The sequence below is a fragment of the Rousettus aegyptiacus genome, unplaced genomic scaffold, assembly GCF_014176215.1.
Source record: "Rousettus aegyptiacus isolate mRouAeg1 unplaced genomic scaffold, mRouAeg1.p scaffold_m13_p_6, whole genome shotgun sequence".
Lineage (NCBI taxonomy): Eukaryota > Metazoa > Chordata > Mammalia > Chiroptera > Pteropodidae > Rousettus > Rousettus aegyptiacus.
The window spans coordinates 32,248,557-32,275,107 of record NW_023416309.1 but is presented as its reverse complement, the minus strand read 5'-3'; the positions used below and the strand labels follow the sequence as shown (position 1 = coordinate 32,275,107).

At 40.0% G+C, this 26,551-nt stretch overlaps 1 protein-coding gene across 2 annotated transcripts in view; it reads left to right on the top strand.

Annotated features, from left to right (window-relative positions):
* The first annotated feature begins 2,669 nt into the window (after nucleotides 1-2,669).
* Nucleotides 2,670-26,551, top strand: part of PANK1 (pantothenate kinase 1) — a 50,717-nt gene continuing 26,835 nt past the window's right edge. Inside the window, exon 1 of one of the 2 annotated variants that reach the window (XM_016127947.2) lies at nucleotides 2,670-3,588. In XM_016127947.2, coding sequence (XP_015983433.2) covers nucleotides 2,880-3,588 — 709 coding nt within the window. In that variant the 5' untranslated portion in view covers nucleotides 2,670-2,879. Of the gene's footprint in view, nucleotides 3,589-3,718; nucleotides 4,473-26,551 lie in introns of those variants that run through there. The other variant, XM_016127948.2, reaches the window with a different exon arrangement.

Sequence of the window (26,551 nt, the reverse complement as noted above, 5' to 3'; positions counted from 1 at the left end):
GTGCAAAACTCATCAAGCTCTACCTTTAGAATATGTATATACATTTCTGTATGTATATTATTAAAAAAAAAAAAAGTTAAAAAGGAAAAACCAGCTGAGTTATCTTTACTTCTCTTTCAATAAATTATAAGGCCCTAGAAGGCAGTGAAGACATCTATTTTGTCTTTGTATTCCCAGCATCTGTGTTAGGGTCTGCACAAGGTTCTAATAATCAAATCAACATGAGACAGATTAGCAAGGGGGGGGGGGAACAAATTTAATACATACAGAAGTACAAAGTCCCACATACATGAGAGAATCAGAGATCCCGCATGCAAGAGGAGTTTGAAGATAGAAAGGTGGATTGAGGTACATAAGACATCCTGAGCTGGGGATGAGCTAATTCATCTTGGGGGCTTCAAAGGGTCATTGCAGAATGATAAGAACAGTTTTAATACATAGAAGTTCTCCCTGCTCTATAGATTGTAGAAACTTTAGAGGGGCCAAAGTTTCTCTTGAACCAGAAGCTAAAATTACCTTTAGCTCAAAGGAATATGCATACTACCGATGCACATCTCGGGGTGATTTGTTCTTAACCTCCATAGCAACATAGTACACACTTAATAAATAATTGCAAATAAATGAATGAACAGAAGGAGAGGAGTGGCTTGTGGGTTCCTTCCACACTCGTGCTCTTCCAAACATTTGTTCCATGTCCCTGCTAGAGCACATGATAGCTCATGCCTCAGTTACTCCTCCAACACCCCCTCTCCCCCAATAAACCTGTGAGATGCCACCGGGCTCCTGCCTACCACATGCAGGGATGTAACTGATCCATTCTGACAAGAGTGGGAGAAAGGAAGCAGGTGGAGGACGTTCTGTCCCCAGTACCACTACTTTTGCCCTACCTGGATCTGAGCCACCTGGCTCAGGCCTTCCTTACCATGTCTGGGAATGAAGCTGAAGAGACTATGCCCTTGGAGATTCTGCATTGCTAAAGCTTCTATTTGCATCTCTGATGTAAATTGCCACCTAAACTACTGGGCTTAAATTATATAGGAAATTAAAGACTATATATTTGAATGTTTAAGAGTAGCAATGTTTTTTGTTTTTGTTTGTTTTTTAAGCAAATTTACAGTAGAAGCAGACACCCTGGGTGAAATATCACCTAAGTCATTTATTCAGTCACAAATAATTACCAAGAGCTTCCTAGGGATATAATGAACAGAAGTCATCTGCCTTACAGTGTAGTGAAGGAAGATGGACAATCAAATAATATCTAACTTTTTCATAGTACTTATGATGTAAGGGGTACTTTACATATATGTTCATTTATTCATCATAACAACTCAGTGGTGTTCTTTCTAGTATCTCCATTGTAGAGTTAAAACTGATAAAGTCAGGAAGGTAAAAGGTAAGGAGCAGGGGACCTAACCTAGTCCCAAGGCTAGGGAAATTTTCTCTACAAGAGATTGAACTGGAGATCTGAGGATTGAATTGGAATCTAGTAGACAAAGGTCTGGGGGAAGAGAATTTCAGGTAATGCAAACAGCCAATACAAAGGAATAACTATTTGTTTGGGGGAGCTGAAAGCCTGCTTTGTAGAGGGAAGCACAGGGAACCTAAGATGAGGCAGCAAGGGGCCAGATCACCTAGGGTTTTTTCTCTATTTCTTCAAATATGATAAGGTTAGGGAAGCAGAGATAATTAGAAACTTTAGGGTCTAGCCTCAGTTTTGCTCTTAATAATCTCAGCCATCACTCTGTGGCTGCAAAAAATAAAAAATAAAAAAAGAGTGGACAGATCAGAGATCTCAAGTGGCCACTGGTTCTGAACCTCTGATTCTAGGTAAGGCTCTGCTGGAGGGCATTGCCAACTGAGCTACAGGTCCCAGCTGCTGCTGAATGCCGGGAGGCCTTTGACTTCTCCCTAGATTAAGTACAAATGATGGAGAACATCACACACACAAAAATCAATAAGTATGGCTTTGAGCGTGGTTTGCTCCCTGGTTTGAAATGAAGGTTGAAATAGTAATAACAATGTAATAAGGATAAGCATTGTGTGCCAGGGTTGTATCAGGTAACTTTCAAGTAGAATCAAAAGCCGAGGCCTCAAGGGACTACACAACTTTGGGAAGATCCTCACCACACATATTTGTCCTACCTACTGAGCATGCCCAGTCTTGTTTCCTATGGCCAGGTGCGTTAACTTGAACAATAACTGTCTCTGAATTTGCTCAGTGGCTAAATTGAAATTTGAACCCGGTTTTGAGTCCAAAGTTTATGGTGTCGACCACCATGCGATGCTGATGTTGCTCTACCTTCTTAAAACACAGGCAACTATAAATAGCATGACATTGTCTCTTAAAGTCCTTTCTGAGGGAGGAAAGTGCTTTTTATAGCTTGGGATTGCTTCTGTTTACTTGGTCTCTTCCAGCACTGGTTAATCCTGTCTACAGCTGTGTCCTTCACTGTCCTTACACTGTATTCCTAGGTTTCCTCCCTGCAAAAGACAACTCCACAAGACCACATGGTGTTTGTGCCAGCAAAGAAATTTCACTCCTCTCTCTCTCCAAATCAGCCTACCTTTCTAAAAATAATCGTTCTCCTCCCTCCCTCAGGCCTGTGAGTCCTTAGGTCACTTAACCAAACACACGCACAGTTAAAAAGGTTTGAGGTAAGGAACAACGTGAATGACCTTGCAAAGGTATCTAACCCACTGGGGACAGGAATAGCAAACCTGAAACCTCAACAAATATTTGTCGTCTTCCCCCTTGCATTCCTACGGAAGCTGCTTGCTTCTCCTGCGCCCGCCTCGCCCAGTCCCCTCTCGGCTCGCTCTGCCACACAAAGCCCAACCCGCCCATCTCTTCTTTGCAAACCCGGAGAACTTCAGTCCCCATGTTGAAACTCGTCGGCGGCGGTGGCGGTGGCGGGCAGGACTGGGCATGCTCAGTAGCGGGGGCAGGTCTGGGAAGCGAGGAAGCCGCGTTTGAAGTCGCGGGGCCCAGGGATTTGGGAAAGGCGGGCTGTGGGGGCCCCGGTTGGGGGTGCGCGGGGATCCCCAATTCCGCGCCCGCGACGGGCATGCTCCAGGCCGGTGCAGCGGGGCCGGCGCGCCGGGGGCAGGGCGCGGAGGAGCCGCGGGAGCCGGTGGGAGAAGGGGTGGAGCGCCGGGCTCGCCATCCCCCGCCACCGGCTCTGCGGTTGCTGAATCGGAAGCCGCAGGGAGGATCCAACGAAATAAAAACGTCCGAGAATGACCTCCAGCGAGGCCGCCTGAGGCGGGGCGCGCGCGCTGCTCCGCCAGCCTTCGGCATGGGCGACCGCGGCGGGCAGCCGGAGCGCTCGGCCCCGCACGCCCCGGGGGCTTCCGCTGGCGCCGGCCCTGCCGCCGTGAACGGGCTGCTGCACAACGGCTTCCACCCGCAGCCCGTCCAGCCGCCGCACCTCTGCAGCCGGAGCCCTGCGGGCGGCAGCGACGCGGCTCCCCCGCGCCTCCTACTCCAGCCCGAGCTCCAGCCGCAGCCGCCGCCCCCTCAACACGACTCTCCGGCAAAGAAATGCCGGCTGCGGAGGAGGATGGACTCGGGGAAGAAGAACAGGCCGCGTAAGTCCCGCTGGGAGGGGAGCGCCGTCGCGAGTCAGGCGCGGCGCACGGGGCCCGGCTCCGGGAATGGCGTGGCGCGCCCCGTGCGCCCGGGGCTGAGGTTTGGGGAACTGCTCCGAGGGCGCGCCCGGAACTCATTCTTTCCCCAGTGGCGCTAAGCACTAAAGATAGCTCTCTGAGCCTGACCCTTGCTTTCCTCCATCCATAGAATGGGCGGATTGGACACGGAATTCGAGTTGATCTTAGATCGCGGCTCTGTAGAAAGTGCGCACTACCAGGCTTTATAATTTGTCTGTGGGAAAATGCACGTGTATGAGCAGTCGGTGGGGTTCAGGAATAGGGGTAAAGCTGCAGGGGCAGTCCGGGCTCCCCTTCCCTTTCTCAGAACTTGGCTTTCTAGAGTTAGCGTCCAGGCAGCCAGCTTGCCCTTTGAATCGTAGAGTAGTCGCCAGCACCTGAGGTCTTTTGGTGAGCTCAAGATCTGGAGGCGTGGAGTTTGACAACCCGTATTAAACGCTTTTTCTTCACAGCCAATGAAAGGACCTGTTGGGTCAGACACTCCCACTGATACCATGTGGGCCGGAACTATGTGGACCAATGAGGATTGGAGGTGGATTTTATTTTTTCGGGGGGTGGGGAGGTAGAGTTGAGGATTTTTAATGGTAATGTTAGAGCAAAAAGCTGAAATGCATTATTTCACAATCTAAAGTTTGCACATATAAAGTTAGTTTGTAGAGAGTATCTTCCTCGCAGGACGTTCTAGGATGCAAGTTTGTAGATCGAGTTGAGAACTGACTGGTTTTTCCTTTCTGCGCCGAACCTCATTCAACTGGTTACTTCTTTCTGGACGTCTTTAATGAAGCTTATAAATGGCAAAAAGCAAAGTAAGTAGAATGCATGCTAATAAGTGATCGCATTAAAATATGCACCTTTTGCATACAGGTTTTTCTATTTGATTTAGGGAAATTGCTAGATAGGTGTTGGCTAGATAGGTGTTGGATTCGTCTGTAAAAGCTTGATATTTGGCAAACAACTTTAGTTTCTTCTGTTTCTTTTTGTTTACCAATTTGGACTCTCAACTTTTCTGCTTTCAATTAAAGTCTCCGAGACTTTGGAAAGTATTTTAACATGACTGTGGGATGTGGTGACTCTGATACTTGTGTTTTGTAGGTCTGAAACATTTATGTTAAAAGTTAAGATCTTGTCTGGAACTTTGAAGCCACACAGCATATTTGGCTAAGGTTGTAAGGAAGACATCCAGCACCTGACTTTGTATTTACTTTTGTTTTTGAGACTTGTTAGACAATGACTTTATTTAAGTTCAGTGACCATGATGCTTACTTACAAACTTTTAAAAAAGATTCATCAAATTTGACTTCATTATCCTACCGTGTTTTCTGTTCCCAAATTCAAAAAACATTTCCGAAATTTTACATGTTCTGAGTTACATCTGCTGTGTTCACTACCAAAATATCTTTGTTAAACTAGGCTTAATTTAATATCTTTATACGATGCCTATTAACATTCAGGTATCTTTTTATAAAAACATATTGCTCAATTGATATTTGGGTACTCTAAGATGAATCTGCTTATCAGTCACAAAATCCTTCTTGTGACTGGTAAATTTTCCAGGAGCATTTATTAGTATTTAGTGCTTTAAAAGAAATTTAAGAGTGTGTCAGTGGTGGGAGCATCAGTGCTGGACGAATCCTACGTAGCAGTTTACAGCATCAGATACCTACTTTTCTCCAAACCAGAGGTATGTTAGGACAGCCAGATACCACATCTCAGGCATCTGGAATGCATATGTGGGTAGGTGTGTTTCTTTGTGTTTGAATTGCAGCTGGATGACCCGGGGCCTGTTATTAACTTCTTTGCTTCAGTTTTAGTATCCATAAGGTGGAGATAATCATACTACCTCATTGGGTTGATTTGAGGATTAAATGAGATAATATATATAAAAAACTTAGATTACTGCTTGGCCCATAATAGTCATTCAGTAAATGCCAGCTGTCTGCACCATCATATGGAACACCGTCCCCTGTCAACCCAAAGGACAGAACAATTGAACTGGCAGAGACAACCTCAGACTGACTTCCTTAATTAAAAAATGAAAAACAAAAAGTGACCTAGAATAAGAACGACCAAAAAGTTTCATTTGATTAGCTGTAATAGTTCTAGTCCCATAATTATTTTTTTTACCCTTCTGCCAAAAATATTGATAATACAAAAATGTGCCAAAAAAAGCAGGAAAAAGTACTCACAGCTCCATCAAGCAAAGAAAACAACAGCTTAAAACATGCCATATTTTAAAGGTAATGTTGCAGAACAGGGCAAATTTCCCTGAGTAGGGGGAGACAAGGCCTTGCACTGAGATAGGGTCCCTTGGTGGAGAGTGTAGAAAGAATTTAGCACAGGCCAAAGTTAAGGTCAAAAAGAAAGGTTATTAGAAAAGGGGTAATGCTCCACAGTCGGAGCGTGGTCTCTCTGGCAGAGAGTGAGTGGGACCCTGAGTGTTTGGGGAATTCAGTTTATATATCATTCTTTAGTTCCCATTTCCTTTGATAGGGACATACAGTGAGAAAGGGGAAGGGGAAGAGGATGTAGCGTGAAAGGCCTGCTGGCTGTTCCCAGCTTTTAGTCCATAGTTACCCCATGGTTTTAGCCATAGGGAATGAACGATTTGTGTAGGGCAGCCACTTAAAGATGGTTGTTCCTGTTTGCCCTCCCAAATGTGTGGGAAATGGATTCTTAGCAATCTCAACAGAAACCTTCGTTTGTCCTGCAGGTGTCCTCCTGGCCTGGCTGCGGGGCTGATCAGAATATTGCAGTCTCTGAATTCAGCTTGATTTAACATTCTAATTCTCTTGCCTCCTCCCTACATTAGTGATACTAAAATAAGATTTTGATAACTTTTATTTAAAATTTTTTTCATAAGCATTTTTTTTGTGCAGTTAAACATCATTTTTAATGATTGTGTTATTTTTCCAAAATTCTATTATATGGATATACTGTAATTACTTAACTAGTCTCATAATTTTAGGCTGCAGCTACGGTCTCCATATCTCTACTAGTGCTGCAGCACCACCTTTGTACATAACTCTTTCTCCCTGATATGTTATTTTCAATGAAATTGGTAAATACATACATACTTTTTGGAGGAAGAATAAAATGGCACAAAGTAGTATAATAGATGTTACATTGAAATCCTGGATATTTTAGACCCCAAGGATACGGTTAGATAAGCCAACAGTAGAAGGGAGAGGGAAAAAAATTGTAAAGGAGGTAATTGTTTGAGTCACTGAATAGTGCTACAAAAAGCCAAATATTTGAGCATCATCAGAAGCCTGGAGGACCTGAGCTGCCCTCCTCCTTCCCCATGTGTTGCAACAGACAGAAATAAGGACTGGATCAGTGCAGCCGCCTCCTGGGAAGAGGTTCTGACTTCTCAGATCATCCAGATAGAACACTAGCAGAAAATAGGTGAGAGTTCATTAAGCACATAACATACTTGTGGGTACAAAGAGAAGAAACCCAAGTCTGTTCCTGGTTTTATCTATATTGGGATATTTAGCTTTGGTGCTTGGCATTTCCACTACCTCTGCATCAGGCAAATTAGAAAAACCAGGATAAAAGATAAATAGGTAGAATTTTTTGGTTGTATCTTCATGGAGTATGGATACATGTGCATTTTAAAAAACATAAACAGTACTTCTAGATGGATGGGAAGTGTTGCAAATTTAAAAACAAAAGACTAAAACGGAAAGCCAGAACACAGTAGCATCGCTACCTTCTGGGATGTGGTTTCCCAAGTTTGTTAATGAAGTTAACAGTGCACATTTGAACTGACGATTAAGAATTTAAGGCCCAATTGTCCAGTGTCTAAGTGGTTAAGTTAGATGTCAGGATCTAGTAGACACAAGAACACCACTTTTCCCTGAAAAGATCAGTAAGTGGATTTCAACATTAATACAAAGCATGTTTTGTTTGGCATAGTAACTAACTGAAGATGGAAATAGTGCTGTTAATTTTTAACATGTGGGACATTTAACAAGTCAATAAAACAAAATCCATCATGGTTTTGGAGACAGAATTAGTAGAGAAACAAAGGAGTACTGGTTTTAATTGACAGGTTTTTGGTTTTATTTTTTGTGACAGCGTGCCTTTTAATTGTTTGTGTGTATTTTAATATAAACCAATTACTGTGAAAATAAATCAAGATTTGACTTCTATTATATTTAATTAGTTGTGCTCCAACTTTATTATATAAGAGAGTATTTACCTTGGGATGACAATATTGTGATCAGGTATGAAAACTGTTCAATGTACACCAATGTACATGGTATACCTAATTTCTAAGTAGACCTTTTCTCTAGATAGTGCAACTATCACGTTCGTATCTCATTACTTAACTTATGACTTATTTTACATACTTAGAATTGGCTAATCGTGTGTGTGTGTGTGTGTGTGTGTGTGTGTGTGTGTGTGTGTTATCCCTGAGAACGTATTTGAAAGTAGTGGATGATTCAAAGGGTGAGTGAATGTTATTTTTAGAGCAGTTTTGTCAAAATAATGTTCTGGACCTCTAACAGATTTCTCTATAGTTTGAAAAGAGGGTGGAAAAACCTATGACAATAGTAACTACCTATAGTTGTCTCTTTAGTTGACTGAGAAATTAGAGTAGCTATTATTGAGCAACAACTATATGCCTGTTGTTCTGTATGTGTTTTTATAAAAGCATGCAATTTATCACTTCCACTCTGCATTTTACAGATAGGGAAAGAGGCTCAAGGAAGTAAAGCGACCTGCCCGGAGACCTGTAGTTAGTGAATTGCAGGACCAAAATTCAAATCCAAATCTAACTCCATTGCCAGCTAACTGGCATTCTTTTCTGTCAAATAAGCCTATCATGCATTTATGTTGGGGAAAATAACTATGTTCTGTAAAACTTTCAGAAAAGATAACCGTATGCAAGTTTTATAACTTTGGCAAAAAGCTTATCCATGTGTTTGTGGAAGTAATACATCCTAAGTTACAGTGAAAAGACAGCCATCTACGAAGCAGGCCCTCACCAGACAGAGAATCTGTCAGCACTTGATCTTGGATTTCAGAACTGTGAGAAATAAAATTTCTGTTGTTTGTAAGCTACCTAGTATATGGTATTTCTGTTATAGTAGCCCAAACAAACTAAGGTGGGTACTATCATGATCCTCTTGTATAGGTAAATAAACTGAGGAAGGGCTCAGGTTCTTGGGGTAAAACCATCTGAGTTAAGATTTGGACTCTGTTGGGCCATGGGACCAGACTCAGAATTCTAGTAGGTTCCCAGGAAGTACGAGTAGTGTTCTGTGGTGGAAGGAGCTTTGTAGCTACCAGATTTGGATCCAAATCCTCATTCCACTACTTATTAACAGTGTGAGATTCTTCACTTCTTAGAGGCTCACTTTGTTGAACAGAGATAATGGTGCTTATCAGTTGTGAGGACCAAGCATAGAAAACATATAATATAGTGGAATGCCTGGACCCTGGCATGTGCATAGTAAAATATATTTTACTATTAATACTAGCTAGTATTAATAAAGGGCATCTAATATTAATATTATTGCTGTTATTTAGTCACAGAGGCATTCAAAACTTTCTGAAATCTCAGGATTTCTATGAACTGACTATTGTTCCAACTGAGAACCTTTTAAGGACTGGGTTTTAGGCTGTCCTCCAACCTGATGTGACATTACCTCCTGAATGGAAGTTCCCCTAATTCCTTCTGACATTTCTAGAAGGACACATGACCTATGTCACAAGTCTCGACCTCACTGTCACTTTCATAGATTGCCCCATTAAGACTTGTGAGACCCAGTACAGTGTGACCTGCCAGATGTTGGCAACTCTGTGAATAAGAAGACTATTTTACTACTATGCTATTATCAGGACGAAGTTGATTTTTAAAAAGGAAGTATCTTCGTTTGATCTCTACTATTTGATATCTCAAGGGAGGCAGATATGCGCCAGAGAGATGAGAATTAGAAAGGTGAGCATGTTTCCTTTATAAAAGCTTCAGGAATAGAACAAGGCATCAGAATTCAGAACAGCTGCACTAGTTCTTAGGCCTTCTTTTTTAACCCATAGCCTAGTAAACTTCATTCTGGCAATTAATGACATTTCTGGGTACCTGTTGCCTTCAAGCCCAGTATGTACTTGACCCTATGATGTGCCTGGCTTTGACCCTACACTGGATCCGAGGCCACAGGGACTTTGGATAGTAGCTCAGGACATCTGGACTTATAGGAACCTCTGTGACCTCTTGCCAGTGTGGGCAGTGCCAATTACTAGGAACTCTCTGAAGTTTCTGGACAATTCCTAGGCAATCCAGGAGTAAAAGGGGCAGGGATGGACTTAGTTAACCTCAAGCTCCATATGTCTAAACAATATGGTGAGGCTTCCAGCAAAACAAAAGCACTCAATAAATGTTTGCTATTTGTTATAGGCGGTGGTGTTAGATGCCTTTCCTTATACGGTCAAAATCTGCCTCCTTATAACTGCTACTTCATGTACCTTGACAATATCTGATCTAATATCTAATCTGTCTTCTGCATGACAGCTCATTAAATAAGGACAGTTGTTTAATCTTGCCTTTCCTTGGGTCCCTACATTTTGGAGAACTAACACCCAAACTCTCACCTGCCAGATCTATCACATGAAGTTCAGTGCAGGTCATTTTGGGTTGTGGGAAAATATTAAAGCTTAGACTGGAGGATGGCTTCTTGAGGCATCATAAAGGGTTTGGGTAAGTGTTAACCTGGGTGGTGTTGAATACTGAGATATAATAATCCTATGTGTCCCACAGTTTTTATTCTTTTGGGCCAGGCACTGTGCGAAACCCTGGACAAGATACTCAGTTTTATGTGGTTTGAAGATGGAGTATAGCCTGAAGCCAGTTGCCTGGCTTGATTTTACTCAAATGCTATGGCAGCAAGTCACTAAACTCTGGGTATTTAAATCAGAGGACGAGGACATAGTTAAGGCTATTTACTACTTATTTATACTTCCCCAACCACCTATGTTAGGTGAAAAATATATAAAGTGATACTGTGGATTTAGGGGAAGGAAGGTAATATCTGTTTGGCCAAGGAGCTACCCTTTCTTCTAATTATGAGGTAGTGGCCCAAATGTGATTTGTTCTTTGCGGTGACCGCATAATATTTCATCAACACTTTTGAGGAGCGGAAGGGGGTGCCACAGGAGTGCCTGTGGTATGCTGGAGTTGGCTCTTGCAGGCTCTGGGAGCTGATAGTGTACGTTATTTCCCAACTCTGCATTCGATGTCCTTGTGTTGGCAGCCTGAAATTGGCCAGAGTAGGTGTATTTATGCAATGAGAACTGGCAAATGCTGAAAATCAGAGCTTTGTTCAGAGAACCAGTTATTAAACATTTACCAGTGCACCAGTGACTGGGCTTAAGGTCATAGGTCAATCCGGGAAAAGTCCCAGAGAGCATCAGTAACACACATTGAATTATTAAAATATTTGAGGCAGAGAGGGGAGGAGAAGGTCAACAGGTCCTCTCCTAAATAGGATAATGCCAGAAGTTAGATGACAGGAAGTATTTTACAAATATTTGAGGGCCTACTGTGGTATAAGGGTAGAATAGAGAATCATATTCTTATTTGCCTCCCTTTCTCCCTCTTAAATTCCTAACTCAAATATAGTTGGGCTCTGGGCTAATTACCTAACGAGTAATTACCTAACAAGAACAAGCAGGTATTGGTGTACCAGCAATGCTGCAGGGGGACCAAGGAAAGAAGAAAATGATATTTTATTTATATATATATGTGAGTGTGTGTGTGTATGTGTGTGTGTATGTGTGTATATATATATGCATGCTCCAAAGTGTTGATCACAGGAAAGTTATAACTTTGGATTTCTTTGTCCTTACTTTACGATTCACTGTTTTTATTTCAAATGCCTTGAATTACTTTGAGTTCTGTGTTCATTACTTACAGACTGGGAAGCACCAACATTTTTTCTTTAAATAGGTATGAATCTGGCTCTAGCTGAGCGGCCAAACCTTTCTGTGGCGATGTATACTTTATTTATTACTACTGAAATGGCAGGGTGGAGTTGCCAGAATATCTTTATTTTTAATCTTTTTGGTTAGGATAGGCAGGTTGAAATTTGTCCCAGCCAAGAGGGAAAGGAGCTTGGTATGTTTGGTTCTATAAACAGGATCCGTGAGGCAATAAAGGGGCTTCCCCAGTTCATACCCATTTGAATTTCACTCCAAAGGTAACTCATTGTGTGCCATTTGTCCTCTCATTGCTCTGAATGAGTATTTGGAGAGTATTAAGATTTTAAACAAATTTTTTTTATTTAGGAAAATATCAAATGTTATAAAAAACAGAGTGTGGTTTTAATTAATTAAATAACTAATTGTTAATCACTCATCACTAAGCTTTTATCATTATCAACTCATGTCCAGTCTTACCTTATTTTATCTACTACATGGGACATTTCCCCTCCCAAACTGGGTGAAGTTGAAGCAAATCTCAGATATCATATCATTTCAATGGTAAATGTTTTCATATTATTTCTGAAAGTTAAGAACTCTTTAAAAACATAACCATAATCTGTTATTTGCTGAAAAAGTTAACAATGTATTATATCCAGTTGAGAGACTATAGTATTTTATGACTGCACAATTAGATAATAAATTCAGTTATCTAACCACAGTTCAAATTGTTACATCCTGACAGAGGAAAATTTAATATTGTGTTGCCTCAGAGGATTTGTTTTGTTATAACAGTACCTCTTATTGTTTGTTTCTGATTGATTTTTAATCATTTCTTCCTGGTCTAGGATTTGAAACCTCAGTCTTCCTATGCCAAAAAAGGTGCTTTGGGACCACCCCAAAATCACTGGACCGGAGTAATTAGTATCTCCTCTGTAGTTTTTGTCTTGAGATTGAGAGATTAGGAACAATGTTAAAAGAAGAATTCCACCTCTCCTTTCCTCTGAATTCATTAAGGTGGGAGCTAGCAAGTTAGCACTCATTCTGAGGACAACTGGGATATAGTTTTGGGCTCAGGCCTGGGAATCTGGAGATGCTGGATTCAAGATTGAACCTGAACAAAGAACAAGATCCTGAGTCTATTTGGTATCACTCTTGTTTGTCAGGCATTCCTGAGGGTCAAACCAATTCAACGTCTGTGAATTCTTACCTGTATAACTGCCAAAACTGGTTTACTTTTGTCAGTTTTATGACTTTTTCAAGTTTTATGAAAAATGGGCTTCACATGCATTTTATGCACCCTGTCTTCTTTGGCAGAGTAATGAGTGTCAATTTAATATTTTCTAATAATATAAGGACATCATTAAAATCAGTTATTTATACTGAGTTGTATAAGCAGTGGTGTACAGAGTGTTCAGGCTTGCTCTTTTTTTTTGTTGGCAATGGATATTTGTTATGCATCAGCTATGTGCACCATGAAACTTTCAGAGGGGGTCCAAATATTCTTAGAATTCTTTAAAACTATCTTTGTCTATTTAAAATTGGTAATTAACATGCTAGAGATCACTTAACCAGTGTTTGGTTAAGAGTTCCTTAACTTCTCTGAGCCTCAGTTTTGTTATCTGTAAAATGGGCATAATACTAGTGCCTACCTCATTGAATTATGAGAATTAACTATTGCATTTAAAGCTCCTAGCACAGCACCTGGCACATAGTAAGCCTTTAATGTTAGTTTGTACAATGCTGCTGCTGGGTTAATTCCATCTATAGACCTTGGAATAAGCATCTGAATTCTTATAAACAGACCATTGATTGGCAAGTTTATAGCTCTGAAGTCTAAAACTGTTTGGCCTATGTGTATATGTCCATATAAAGTTGTACAAGCCAGTACACCACTGCAGCACATGTGTACCACACTCTTAAATTTTAGGCAAGGCTTAGACATAGGCATCCATGCTTGGCAAACGCTCTCACTTTGGCTTAGGTGAGTTATTTAGTAACAAGTAAGTGGGTAACCTGTCAAGTCTTGGTAATGCTGTCTTAGAGTTTTAGCACTTATTATAAGGCGTAGATGCTTTTTATTTGATTTTTATATCGATTACAAGCGAAGTGAGGAGTTACTTCTTGTGGAACCTTTTCTGTAAATCTTTTCAAGCTACTGAGTCAGCTACTTACTGATTCAACAAATCCCTGAGACTGCAAGGAAAGCTGTTTGAAAAACAGACTTTGCACCTATTCTCTGTGAAGCAAGCTTTCTCCCATATTGTGTAATCCAACAAAGTACAGAAATAAACTGGATGCTGACGTTCATGAAACTGCAACTCTCATCCGTGACAGTTTTCCAGCCTTTATGTCCATCAAAACAGCATCGTTCTTATTGATTAACTTAAACTTAAATGTGTGGTTTTTTTGTTTGTTTGTTTTTTGTTTTTTTTGTAAAATAAACCAGTGTAAATGAGATGTTGCTTTTCATCTCTCTTACATGTTAGGTCCAAAGCTAAGATGTAATAGAAAAAAAAATTCTAACACTGTTTGAAAATCTCACCTTAATGATATATAGAAAGGCACTGTGCCTCCAAACTAAATGGTGCCAGATAAAGAAAATATTTTAAATGCTCATATTTATATTTTTAAATTTTAATCTCTTTTCCCAATTAGATATTACATCTAGCTGTGCCTTTGGGAAAAATCGTTATAGTGAAAAACAAAAAAACATTTATTACTAATTACAGTGATCATCGCTTCTGGCAGCTTGTCAGCAATAACCCAGAAGGCAGCTGAGAACCTGGAAGGAAGCAGACAATTCTTAGCAATCAAAATCAGTGTTGGAAAGTAGATAAAATTGGAGATGCTCATGCATTTTACACTTGGAGTACATCCTGTGCTCTCTGAGTCTGTTTACTCTTACCAAAGTCACAGTTTAAACAGATTCAATTTTATGGTTTCTCTTCATTCATACATAGCAGGCTCAGGATAGACATACTACAGGAACATCGACAGCAGCAAGAAATTAATAGTGTTACTCTAAAAGCAGGACATAGAAAGCAGTCGCTTTCTATGTAGGGACAAAAGAATACTTAAACCATAGCAGCCTGGGAAGCACACAGGTTTATGTAGTTCCTGAAGACATCGATACATAGTAGTCAGAATAGTTGTGATCTTGAGTCATCAGAAAGAGCTAAAACTTTCTTGAAGCATATGGCAAAGTGGGCCATACATTTTAGAAAGATTTCCTTCAAAAACTATAATAATTTGGCATTTATATTTTAAATGTTATCTCTAAAATGAAAAGATTGGGCAAGAACTTTAGATGTATAAAATCTGCTTTATAGAAATGTAATTTATATACAACTCACCCACTTAGTGTATACAGTCCAAAGTGACTGCACTATTTTTTATTTTCAACGTATGAGGGTTTCAGTTTCTCCACATCCTCACCAACACTTGATTTTTTTTCCCCTTTTCTTTGAATTTTAGCCATCCTCGTGGGTTTGAAGTGATATCTCATTGTGGTTGTGATTTGCATTTCCCTAAAATCACATCCCGTGATTTTAAACTTTCTGCAGGTTTGAATGTCACCCCCAGTTAAATTATAAAGTCTTTGAATGGCTAGAAGTGTCAAGCTTTACTTTGTTATAGTTACTGTGCTTAAGAGAGAACCCTGCGTAGAGCTGCCATTCATAAACATTATAGGATTGTTTTAATTACCTAGTAGTGTCTGATACTAGGACAGTATGAATTTCACTCAGCAGAGTTTTACTCCTTTCCAGATTCTTCTTGATTAACTATCAGTCCTTGCGGAAGAGAACATAAGTGCCAGGGGGCAGGTTCATTGCCACATACCTGTTCAAAGACTTGGTAGATGCCTAAGCATGTAGTGTTCTAGATTATTTGAGGAGGATTCTGTCACCACCTCTTTATTTCAGCTTGCATTGCATGTAAGCAGTTGGCACAACTTTCCTCAGTCCCCACTTAGCCCAAGTTTAAAGATTTGCCAGACGTCCATGGTCGAGTTAAAATAAATGAACAAATCCCATTTCTAGTAGACATGTTGTTCTGCCTGGTGGTGCCAACTAGCAGCGCTGTTCTCCCTGAAGCCTTCTTAATTAAATACACCCCGGTGTTAAATTGTCAGGAGCATCCTTGGAGTAAGCAAGCATGCTCTGGTGGCTTGTCAAGACAGAAAGCTAAACCTCTTGGTGGTTTAAACTGGGATTTTCTTAAGCAAATAATTAGATTACCACCCTGAGCTGCAGTTCTGGGCATTAGGTAGCTGGAGGAGCCATTGAAGGTAGAAGTTGTGATCAGCTCTGGTTGCTGAGACAGTCACATTGGAGAGAGTCACACAGGTGCACTCCTATCCCTTGGCATATTTCTGCATAGTCAAAGCTATAGAATCTTTTCAGTCCTGGGACCATATTTTTGATGAAGAAGGTGGTGTAATTAAGGGGAGGCCTGCAAGGAAGGTTGATATTCACCTCTCCTTGCCACTAAATTGATCAGGACAGTCAGCTTCTTGGTGGGAGGTAGGGATGATGACAATAATAGTGTGGAACTGTGTTTTCCTCCCATCTCCTCAACCTGAGGTCATAACTTTGAAATGGGAAACAAATTTCATCTGCCTACCATTCCCCTCTTCAAAACCTGGAGCAGAAACATGGGGCTTGACCACAAGGATGATAGGGAGATGAGCTTGATGGTTACTAAAGTGACACCCCTCTTTCTACTCTGATTTCTCTCATAGGGGTGTCAGGGAGAGGCCCCAGGACCTTAGGGAAGAAACTGCATCTCACTGAGCTGCTCAAGGCCTTGGGAAAAAGAATCAAGGAAAAGTACTTTTGACCTCATGGTTTGACATTTTGGGTCCCCTGCTTCCTCTGGGTCCAGATTCAAGCTAAGAATACATTTACCGGTGCCGCCAGAATGGTGCCCTGCAAGAGCTTTTTTTTTTTTTTCTTTCTCAAATCTTAACCTTAAAAAACAAAGTAACATAGCGTTTATGCTGGTATTTCTGTTTGTTCCAATTTCATGTGGTTTGTGTCAAGGTCAGCCACATGAGTTGCAAATCAAAGAATGTCTGCCCGCTGGACCTAAATACATGAGTACTGTTGCCAGAGCTAATTTCTTCATGGAGAAATGCCTGGTTACCTTTAAAATGGGAGTCACTGGGAGAAAGAAGCGCAATGACAAATTTTATATATATGTTGAATGTATCTTAACCCATAGCTGTGGGGTTTAGTCATGGATGGATGATAACTAGAACTTCAAAAGCTGAATCTAAAATTTGAAAATCACCTTTGGCACTCATGTAATAAATTGTCCGTAAATAATTTCATTGACAAGCAATTAGATATGTTCAGAGCTCTCCTGGGAATGAGGACATCTGCCCAGTCATTACAGTGCCTTGCCCTTGGCCGCCAGCCTACTGCCCCTAGAAGTTAAGAGCAAGGACAGCTCACTCAAACTGTGATTCCTCACCTTTAACTTGTGGTCCAGCTACTTAAAGTATTCATTTCGATTCAGCTAGAAGAAGAGTGATTTTGAACTTGACCAGTGAGAATCGTTTAGGCCCCTCATTTAAACCTTTTCTCCAGTGCCACTGCATCAGAATCTCCAGGCAGTGGCCTGGGAGTCTGTCTTTTTAACAAGTGCTTAACATGGTTTTTATGAGGCAAATTTGAGACATTGTGTGGGTGAACATAGCAAGTGGTTTTTAAAAATAGATGTAATTAAATGCTTTAAAATTTAGTTGCCTTAAATACTAAAATTGAAGTTGTTTTAAGGAAATACAATTGCAAACAAAACTATAAAGATCCAGTTTAAAATGCAGGTGCAAAGTACACTCTGCTATGGTATCCTGTCAGTTTTAACCTGGAGTGTAAAATGTAAACAGGCCAACTTTCATGGATTCCAGGCACTTTTGCACATGGGCCCCTTCCTCCAAAAGAAATAAATAAAAATTGTATTTTACTATAAAGATTGATGTATTGATAATGATATAGTACACCATTTTATTTAACCTGAAATTTCATGTTCTCTTCTGATTTTGAAAGAAATTAAAATATTTTTGCGAGTGCCTAAAAACACCGCATGCTCTGGGCACTGACTTATTGCGCATAACAGATAATTTGGGCCTGTGGGGCGGAGGTGGTGAAATCCAAATTTTAGTTCTGATGCCTGATGTTTCAATATTTCTTGCCTCAGAAGTTCTAAAAGGAATCCTCACTATTCTCTTTTTCCCTCTCAAATGTGAGAATATGATCAGCCCTTTTGTTCATACCCTTGACTGGGTGAGAGGGAGAAAGCTGATCAGAATCTGAGGCAGTATCAGTGGGGAAAGGGCTATTGTTACACAGGGTTGTATGGTCCTTCCCACAGTGGTCCTTTTCCATAAACATACCTGTGCCCCTTAAAGTGTATTTTAAAATGCCAAATTTAACATAGGATTTTGCCCCGACAACGGTGTACTTGTAGGTGGGTAAATCATGCCTCTTCCTACCCTAAATTCCTACCTGAGGGAGACCTAGTGGTGTTTAGCATCTAACTGGCTAAATAGCTCTGCCCTGGGACGTCAGACTTACCTTCTCTGCTCCTCTCCCCTCCCCTCCCTCTTCTCTTCCTTTCTCTTTCTCTCTCCTTCCTTCCTTCTTTTCCTTCTTTCCGTTACTTCCTTCCTTCTCTCTCCCCTTCTTTCTTTCCAACTTACACATACTTTATTTATTTGATCGAAAGCTTTCTAATGGTACATAGTGTTTTATATAGTTGATCTCAGCTTTGTTCACATTGACTTCAGTGATTTATATTGGGTTTTCTATGCTCAAAACCCTGTTCAATTACTACTGTTCTCATTGGTTTGTTTTCTTTCAGGACCCGGATAGATACTTTCATACAAAATCTTATTTTTAATCTTAATTTATATTTAATCTTATTTTAAAGCTTATTTTATTCCTTCTCTAGAATTCTTTCTTGGATTCTTAGTTTTGCATAATTATACCTACAATGAGACCATGTACTAAAGTCACCAAGATAAATCCTACTACAATATCACATGATCTTCTAATTCCACCTTTCCTTTCCCAGTGCCATGGGGACAGGTCTGCAGCTCCAGTTCCACCTTCTCCTTCCTTGTCATTCTTGATGTCTCATGTCTAATGGATAACAGGCTTGATATGGGTAGGGTGTCGCATGAGAAGGAACCTTTGAGATGGGGAACACTCTTTTCCATAGGCAGGACCATAAACAGCTATCTGTGTACTGAAGCCAAGTTAAAACAGTTTTTTTCCTTTCGCGTAGTTACAGAGAAGTTTTTGAATGAGAATTCTAAAATAAGTCTGACTATTAAGATTGAATTTATTGATTGTAAAAAATTGAAAAGCATCATCAGAAAAGTTATAAGGAAAACAAAAAAATCACTGTGATTCACCATCCAGAGATAAATGACTGTTAACATTTTGACCTGAAGTTTCTAGTCTTATTTTCTGTATACAAATGGCTATTTATCTTTTTACACAAAGTTGTAATCATATGAAATGTACCATTTAATCACCTGATCTTTTCACCTAATAATACATCATGAACATTCTTACATCATTAAATGCTGTCCTACAAAATAGATGATTATTTATTTAACCAGCCCTTTATTTTTTGACAATAGTTTTCTCATTAGTAAAACTTCAGCGATTTTTTAAGGTAAAAAAGTATGGGTTTTTTTTTTTGAATTTTTGAAAGCATGCATAATTATTTATTAAGGGTGAAGTGTATCTAATGTATCAAAGGGTATAGCAAGCAATCTGGAGCTTTTTAATATATATTTTCAAATAGGGTCATGGAAAAATTATTTACATTCCTATCGGTTCTCTGTAAGAGCTTGTGTTCTTGTGATCCTTGCCAACATGGGGTATTACCATGTGACTAAAATGCAAACTAAAGAAATCTGCTATGCATTAATTTGAAAAAACTGTGTTTCTCTGCATAGTATATTGAATGTTTAACAGATTGCTCTGTGTGCAATAATTATGGGTTTCTTTACAATGTTACAGAAACCCTTTTATTAAAATTTACATTTACCACTTTCTTCAAGGTCCTTAAATAGTTCTTAGATTTTCAACTCTTATGTTTTATGCTGTTGAAAAATGGTTTTGGAGGGCTTTGTGTGTATTTAGGATGACAGAATATGAAAACTAGACAGCACTTTGGTGATCAGTTAGTCCAGTTCCATCCTACAGTTAAGTAAGTGACTCAAGAAAGAAACTTGCCCACAATTATTCTGTCTGTTGGGATGCTCTCAGTTGCAATTCATAAACCACTCAACTCAGACTAGCCTTTTGCAAAATGGGGGGATTTATTGGCTCATGAAACTGAAAATGGGCTCTGATGACACCTAGTGTAACTGACCTTAGCCATTTCCTTGATCTTGCCAAGACTTAATTTTTTTTATCTGTAAACAGGATGTTGGATCAACCAAAGGTCCCTTCCACCTCCCAAAGTTAACCGTTTCTATGAATATATTAGTAAAGAATTACATTACAGTATCAACCAACCAAATTTAGACATAGTGAAGGGAAGGTTAGCCCTCTGAGGGCAAATTTTTAAAGAAATACAATTTCTTACACGCCTGGATCTAAGTTAACAGTTTTGTTTGTTTGTTTTAACATGTGGAGGTCCTTAGGTAAACCCAACAGAATCAGTATTCATGTAATGTAAAAATATCTCAGAAGTGTTTTAAAAGTTTTTTTTTTCTGTTGGTTACACAATCCATCTTTCCCACCTATTGGTTTGCTTATATCTATTTACAAATAGTGAGGAAAAGAGATTCAGTCCTGTTGCTCCCTATTTACAACAAATTATTACGGCAGTAAACTCTAGCTTGGTGTAACCCTGAACGATCTATTACACTATCTGTAACAGCAACTGGTAGCTGGGTCACATCTGTGCCCAAAGAAGCTGATCTTGAGCGATGGGTGCCTAATTTACCTATGGGAAGAATTTTGGCGTTAGGGAACTTAGCCTCACCAGGAATACCTCTTAAAGCTGGTTGCAAGAGGAGATGGATTTTCTAATCTCAGGCTCCCTTAGCTTTTTAAAATTGTTTCTTTGACTGGTAAGAAACATTTTCAGTAGTCGTTGTTTTGGTTTGTTTTCTCATCTTTGCTATTTGGAGTTCACTGTGTAACCATTAACATTTACTGCAGGAAGAAGCATAAGTGTCCCTTGGAGACAATTCTAGTGTTCTGAAAAGGTCTTCAAGAAACAGGCTTTATTTTAAAGCTGTCAACTACCAATAAAATTTTAAAATATTTTCACCACAATATTTGGAATTTTGATTCCATGGATTCGTTTCATAGTTTTAACTACTATCAGCTCGCCAATCTTGGCTTGTGCTTAGAGAAATTTTTAGGTAGAAATAAATGCAGCAAGACCTATATACGTTTTACTGAATACTCAGCTAACACATGTTAATCAGGGATACTGGCAGTCCCTGGGTCTGGTTCGACAGGAGAGGAAGGGTTCCAGAAAAAAAACAGCCAAAGATTTTTGGTGGACAGTATGTTAGGATGGGCAAGATCATCCTGCAGTAACAAATAATCAAATATCAATGGCTTAGAACAACAGAGGTTTATTTCTCATTCATACTACAAGTCTATTGAGGAGTGGCTGGGGGCTCCAGTCTGGCTTACCTTCACTCCGTGACCCAGATAATGGAGCTATCATTATCTTAGATTCTGCTAGTAACAGAGAAAGAGTTCTGGCGGGTCTCATAGTTGTAAGTGCTCTTGCTTGAAAGTGACACACACGGTTTCTGTTCCCAATGCACTGGCTGGATAAGGCACATTGCCCAACTCAATTATTAAAAGGCCCCGAGTTACAATCTAATCCCTGGAAGGAAGAGAATCAGAAATATTTGACCAGAGCACTAGCAACTACCACAATTTGTTTTTTTCCATTACCAAATTGGCCTGCTTTCCCGCCTGCAGGTGAAATACAGTCATCACCTCCCCAAAGGAGATAACCCTGAAGTTCCCATCCAGTCACAGTATGTGGATGTTGCACAATAGGCTTTAGATTAGAGGGTGATGCAAAGTCGTTTTGACATCAACTCTTGATCTAGAAACTTCTGAACTAAAAGAGGCAAGTTACCTGCTGTTCACCCCTTTCCCCATATCGTGTATTAATATATAATAGTGAAACGAAAGTTGGAAAATCCAGTTTATACTCATATTTGGAAAGGGGCTAAATGGGAGACATCCATTCATTGGGCCTCAGTCATTTAAAATTCTCAAGCAGTTCTGAAATCTTCAGGGCTGCCTGCCTCGTAGCCAGAGAATGTTCCTTTGGGGTCCTGATTGTTCCCTCGGGGAGGGCCTCCCCACTACATTTCTTCTGTCTGCAGCCCTTGGCTTTCTCCAGTAGCCTCCTTGATCACATCTTAAGAGAGCACAGAAGATGTCCTCCGTAGAGGCCGAGCAGCTTCCTCAGCGGCTCCCTGACTCTACAGGGTTGGGGGCTTGAGTCTTTCACGTCGTGAACAGGTTTCCCAGCTGTTTTAGGTTCAGGCTTTTGGTTCCTTTGGGAGTACAACTCTTTTCAAAAGGAAATTTGTTTCTTACTATTTCACTCTAGTTTATGTCCACATGCCCAGCCCTCAATTTTTGGCATAGTACTTATATTCACTGTATGCCTTTGTGTTTGTGCTTCCAGCCCCTCTTTATTGCTATAGGCGATGATACTTTGAACCTGTCAGACTTTGATTGGGAAGCCACACCTTCAGTGGCTTTTCCCCTGAGTGATTCTAACTGAAAGAATTAACTAAGAAGCCACAACCTTAAGTACACCTTTACTTGGAGACATCTTAACCCTTTCAGAGTGTTAAGAGGGAGAGAGATAGCCATTCTCTTCCTCTGAATCTCACCCCAAAGCTAAGTGCTGATTGATCTTTTCCACTCAAAAGCTTTCCCAGTTTTATCTTCTATATATTGCGGAACAGAAGCAGCTGCTTTTTTCCAGCCTTGCCAGTCTGACCTGATGGTCTCTATTTCCTTTCCTTTTTGTTTATAAACCAGTCCATTCCTTTCTGAGCCCATCTCTTTTTCTCTTTTTTTGTGGTTATACCTTTTAAAACGCAGCCAACAGTAGCCAAGAGTCACCAACACATGCTACTAACATTTGATCATCAACATCTTCCAAGAGATCTACTGATTCTTTAGGTATATTATCTGTCTTCCAAGTTATCACATGTGATGGTTTTACCAAATGCTTCGCCGGCCTGCAGAATTCGTTTCCTCACTCCCTGCTGCCTGGCCCCTAAGCCAGTGCCACACTTTCTGTTGCTTTCGAAACAACATTCCATTTCAAGCAGCAGCCCCAACGGGCCAGGTTCTTGGGCAGTAACAGTTCCCAGATCTCGGTGGTTTGAAGAACAAAGGCTTATTTCATGCTCACGCTGGATGTGCATTGAAGATTAGTTGCATCCTCACTCCAAGACCTAGATTGACAGATCATCCACTACTTGGAATGCTTCCTATAACTGTGGGAAACCTCCGGAGGGTCTCATGCCTTCTAGCTAAATATTCTGGCCTGGAAGTGATGACCTAGATAGCACTTCTACTTACCATTAAATGGGATTTTCTTCAGCATTCTTTTTGAGCTCTCTACATCTTGAGGCATATAAACCTAATTGATTCTCATAGCTATATAGTATATCACATTTTATTTACATACTGATAGACATCTAGATTTTTACCAGTATTTTGTTATTATAAATTGCCGCAGTGAACATCTTTGAATACGCTTCCTAGTACACATGTGCATCAATTTCTTTAGGAAATAGTTCTTTTATTCTTTAGAATATGCTGAGAGAAGATGGACCTAAAGTCAGCCACTTGCCTTATAGCACCTTGTTTTATGAACATCAACTTAGTTTAGACACACCTCACTATGGTAGAAACTATTTCAAACAAGTAGATCAGTTTACTTGTTTGCATAAAAGTCTTGTGCAGTCTGAACCTGGTCTCTTGCTGAGCATCCTTGGTAAATATTTTTTAAAATAACATCTGGTTGGTTCAAGGAGTAAAGGGTAAATGCAAACATTCTATATCTAGAATCACCATCACTTCTGGCAAACACAGAACAGATTAATCGGTGGTTCAGCTGATTATATCAGCATCTGGATATCCCGGATTAAAGAGAAAATGAGTCGTGAATCATAGCTGCATTGGGATATTGTTCCTTCCTCTTCTATCTCCTTCCATCTCCTTGTGTATAGGAAGCATAGATTTAGATAGACCTTGATATCAGGAAGGTAAATGAAACTGTATATTTAAAATGTGACAGTGTCCTATAAAAGCATTAATTGTATGAATACAAAAACATTTTCCATGAAGGTAAGAAAGGAACATAGATAAGCGAAAACAATTTCTACTGCCAGTTCAACTAATACAGTATTCCCATTCTTTTCCCTTTTACTTTCAGCGAAATTGCTGATACAACATTTAACTGAATTTTCAAAACTCTACACTTTTCACCACTATTTTGTTGAGTTGCCAACAAAAGCTTTGAAACAATTCAAAAATGAGGAGGAGATGAGTCAGGAAGAAAAATATCAGGATTCTAAAAAACTTATAAAATGTTTAGGTGTCCCCTGTCCCATTTTTTAAAGTGAGACCTCTTTATCATTGCCTGTATTTATCAATATCCTACCAGCTAAAAGGCTGTGTAGTAACTCTTTATCCCAGAGGGCTGGTGACAGCTGTGGCTGGGTAATACTGAGTTTGTGGTACAGAACTAGATTATTTTCTGGGTTTCACACTAATTCTGTCCATTCTGTGCTGAGATGTCTCCTATTTTTTGTTATCACTGAATTCTTATTTTTTCCTTCTGCATGTACTAAAAGTTCTAAGTAAAGAATTTTCTCTATTCCCTCCCCTGGTCTCTAACCTCCAGACATACAATCTGCTTATCTTGCCACTCCTTAACAATAGTGACAACCTGGAGTGGTGGCCCCCTATACCTTTCTGCTTGCTCATATAATCATAAACACATACAGGTCTTCCTTCTTTGCTGCCTTCCTTTTCCCTTCTTACCATCCTCTGTTCCTTTTCTTCCCCCTTTTCCTCACCTCCTTTTTCTTCAAACCAAATAGGGTAAATGAATTATAGTTCTAGGAATCTTTTGCTTTTCTCATAGAAAATGGAGGATCTCTCCAGGCAGCCTGTATAGGTCTCATTCATTTGTTGTTTTTAATGGCTGCCTAATATTCCATGGTTTGGAAGTCATACACTTTATTGAACAGTTTCCTTGTTAGGGGATTGTACTTTTGTTTCCAGTTTTTGTTTGTTTGTTTTTAATCTGGCCACTCTAAAGGGTGCTGCTATGGACATTCTTACAGCTATCCTTCAATACTGGTGATTTTTTATATGGTCCAGGAGAGATTAGCTGGGTCAAAGACGTTTGTGTACTTTTAATTTTGATAGATGTTGCCAGAGTATTTCCAAAATGGTTATCTTAGCAATGTTTCGAAATACCATTTCCCAATCTTGTCCAGGTGTCTACCCTAGCTTGGTAGAGTAAAAAAATTAAATGTTATGAAAATTATCGAGAGTTTATAAAGTGAATTATAACAACGTCAGCCTCCTGTTGACGTGCCGTAGAGTAGTTTAGCGGAGTTTAAAACTAGGGCTGTGGTCGGCCTATATGATTGGAGGTGGTTCTGTGTTTTTTGGAAGGGGGAGTGTATTTCTGATAGAATACATAAAAGTTTACAATAGGGAGGAACTGGAGATAATTTTATAAAAAAATTCACCCTTCACAGATAATGGGATTGAGATCCAGGGAGGTAGAGTGAATTAGAGTGAGCTAGCTGCTTCTGGAAAGCAGTTCTGAATCTTGATTCAGGGATTTACCTATTACCTACATTTTGGGCCATGCTTATGGGACAGTGACTTTTAGAGAATGGATCAAGAAACATCATCCTTGAGCTGAATAGACTAGTAGGGATGAACTGTTTGCAATTTTCTATTATCTCCTGCTTGGACGAGCAAGCTTCCCAGCCTATACTGAGCAGTGAGGGATTTACTTCGCAAACTTCCACAGATTGTGGATTCTCATTTGGATTCACTCTGCGTTCATTGTAGAGTATTTGACAGCAAGACATTCACTTTCCAGGTTGCCTCCAGCCTGCTTAGGCTGCTCAGACCATTTTGTTAATAACAGTGAAAATAATTACAATGGAGATTCATTTTTGTCATAGATCAATGCCTCCGGCGGGTTAATGTATATACACATACACATATATATGTATATACAGTAAGTCTTCATATAACATCATTGATAGGTTCTGGGACTGTAAGGGAAGTGACAGAACAAAACCAATTTTACCATAAGCTAATTGATATAAACAAGGGTTAAGTTCCTATGGCACCTCATCAGGTATGCCTTCATCTTGCAGACCTGGTCAGGAGCTGTGCTTATTTGTGGGCTTGGCTGTTAGTGGCTGTGGTTCCTCTGGTTTAGTAGTTCCCAAGCCTACAAATGGAACCACTGGGGAACTTTTTTTTTTTTTTTTTAAAAAAAAGCTCATGCCCAAAGTCTCACCCCTGAATTAAGTCAGAATTCTTGGGAGAGAAGACCAGAAAATGGAATGTTAAAGGAAATTCTAATATGCAGCTGGGTTGGGGACTTCTAGGTGGGCCATTTCAGTGGAGCCAGTGTCTCTGCCTAATAAAGGAAGAAAGGAGATGTAACAGGAGCTGTTCTTTTTAGAATTCTGCCACATAGGGATCATATGTCTGCCTGTCCTCTCTCATAGCCCACCTTTTCTCTTCCTGCTTCCTATTTGTCGATTACAGCAGTGGAGTCATGTCTTATAAAGTCAGCTCATGGAGATAAACATTGATCGCTGTAAAAATTACCATTGAAAAATACCCTTAGGAAGCTCACCACAAGGTTAGAGGTTAACACACTG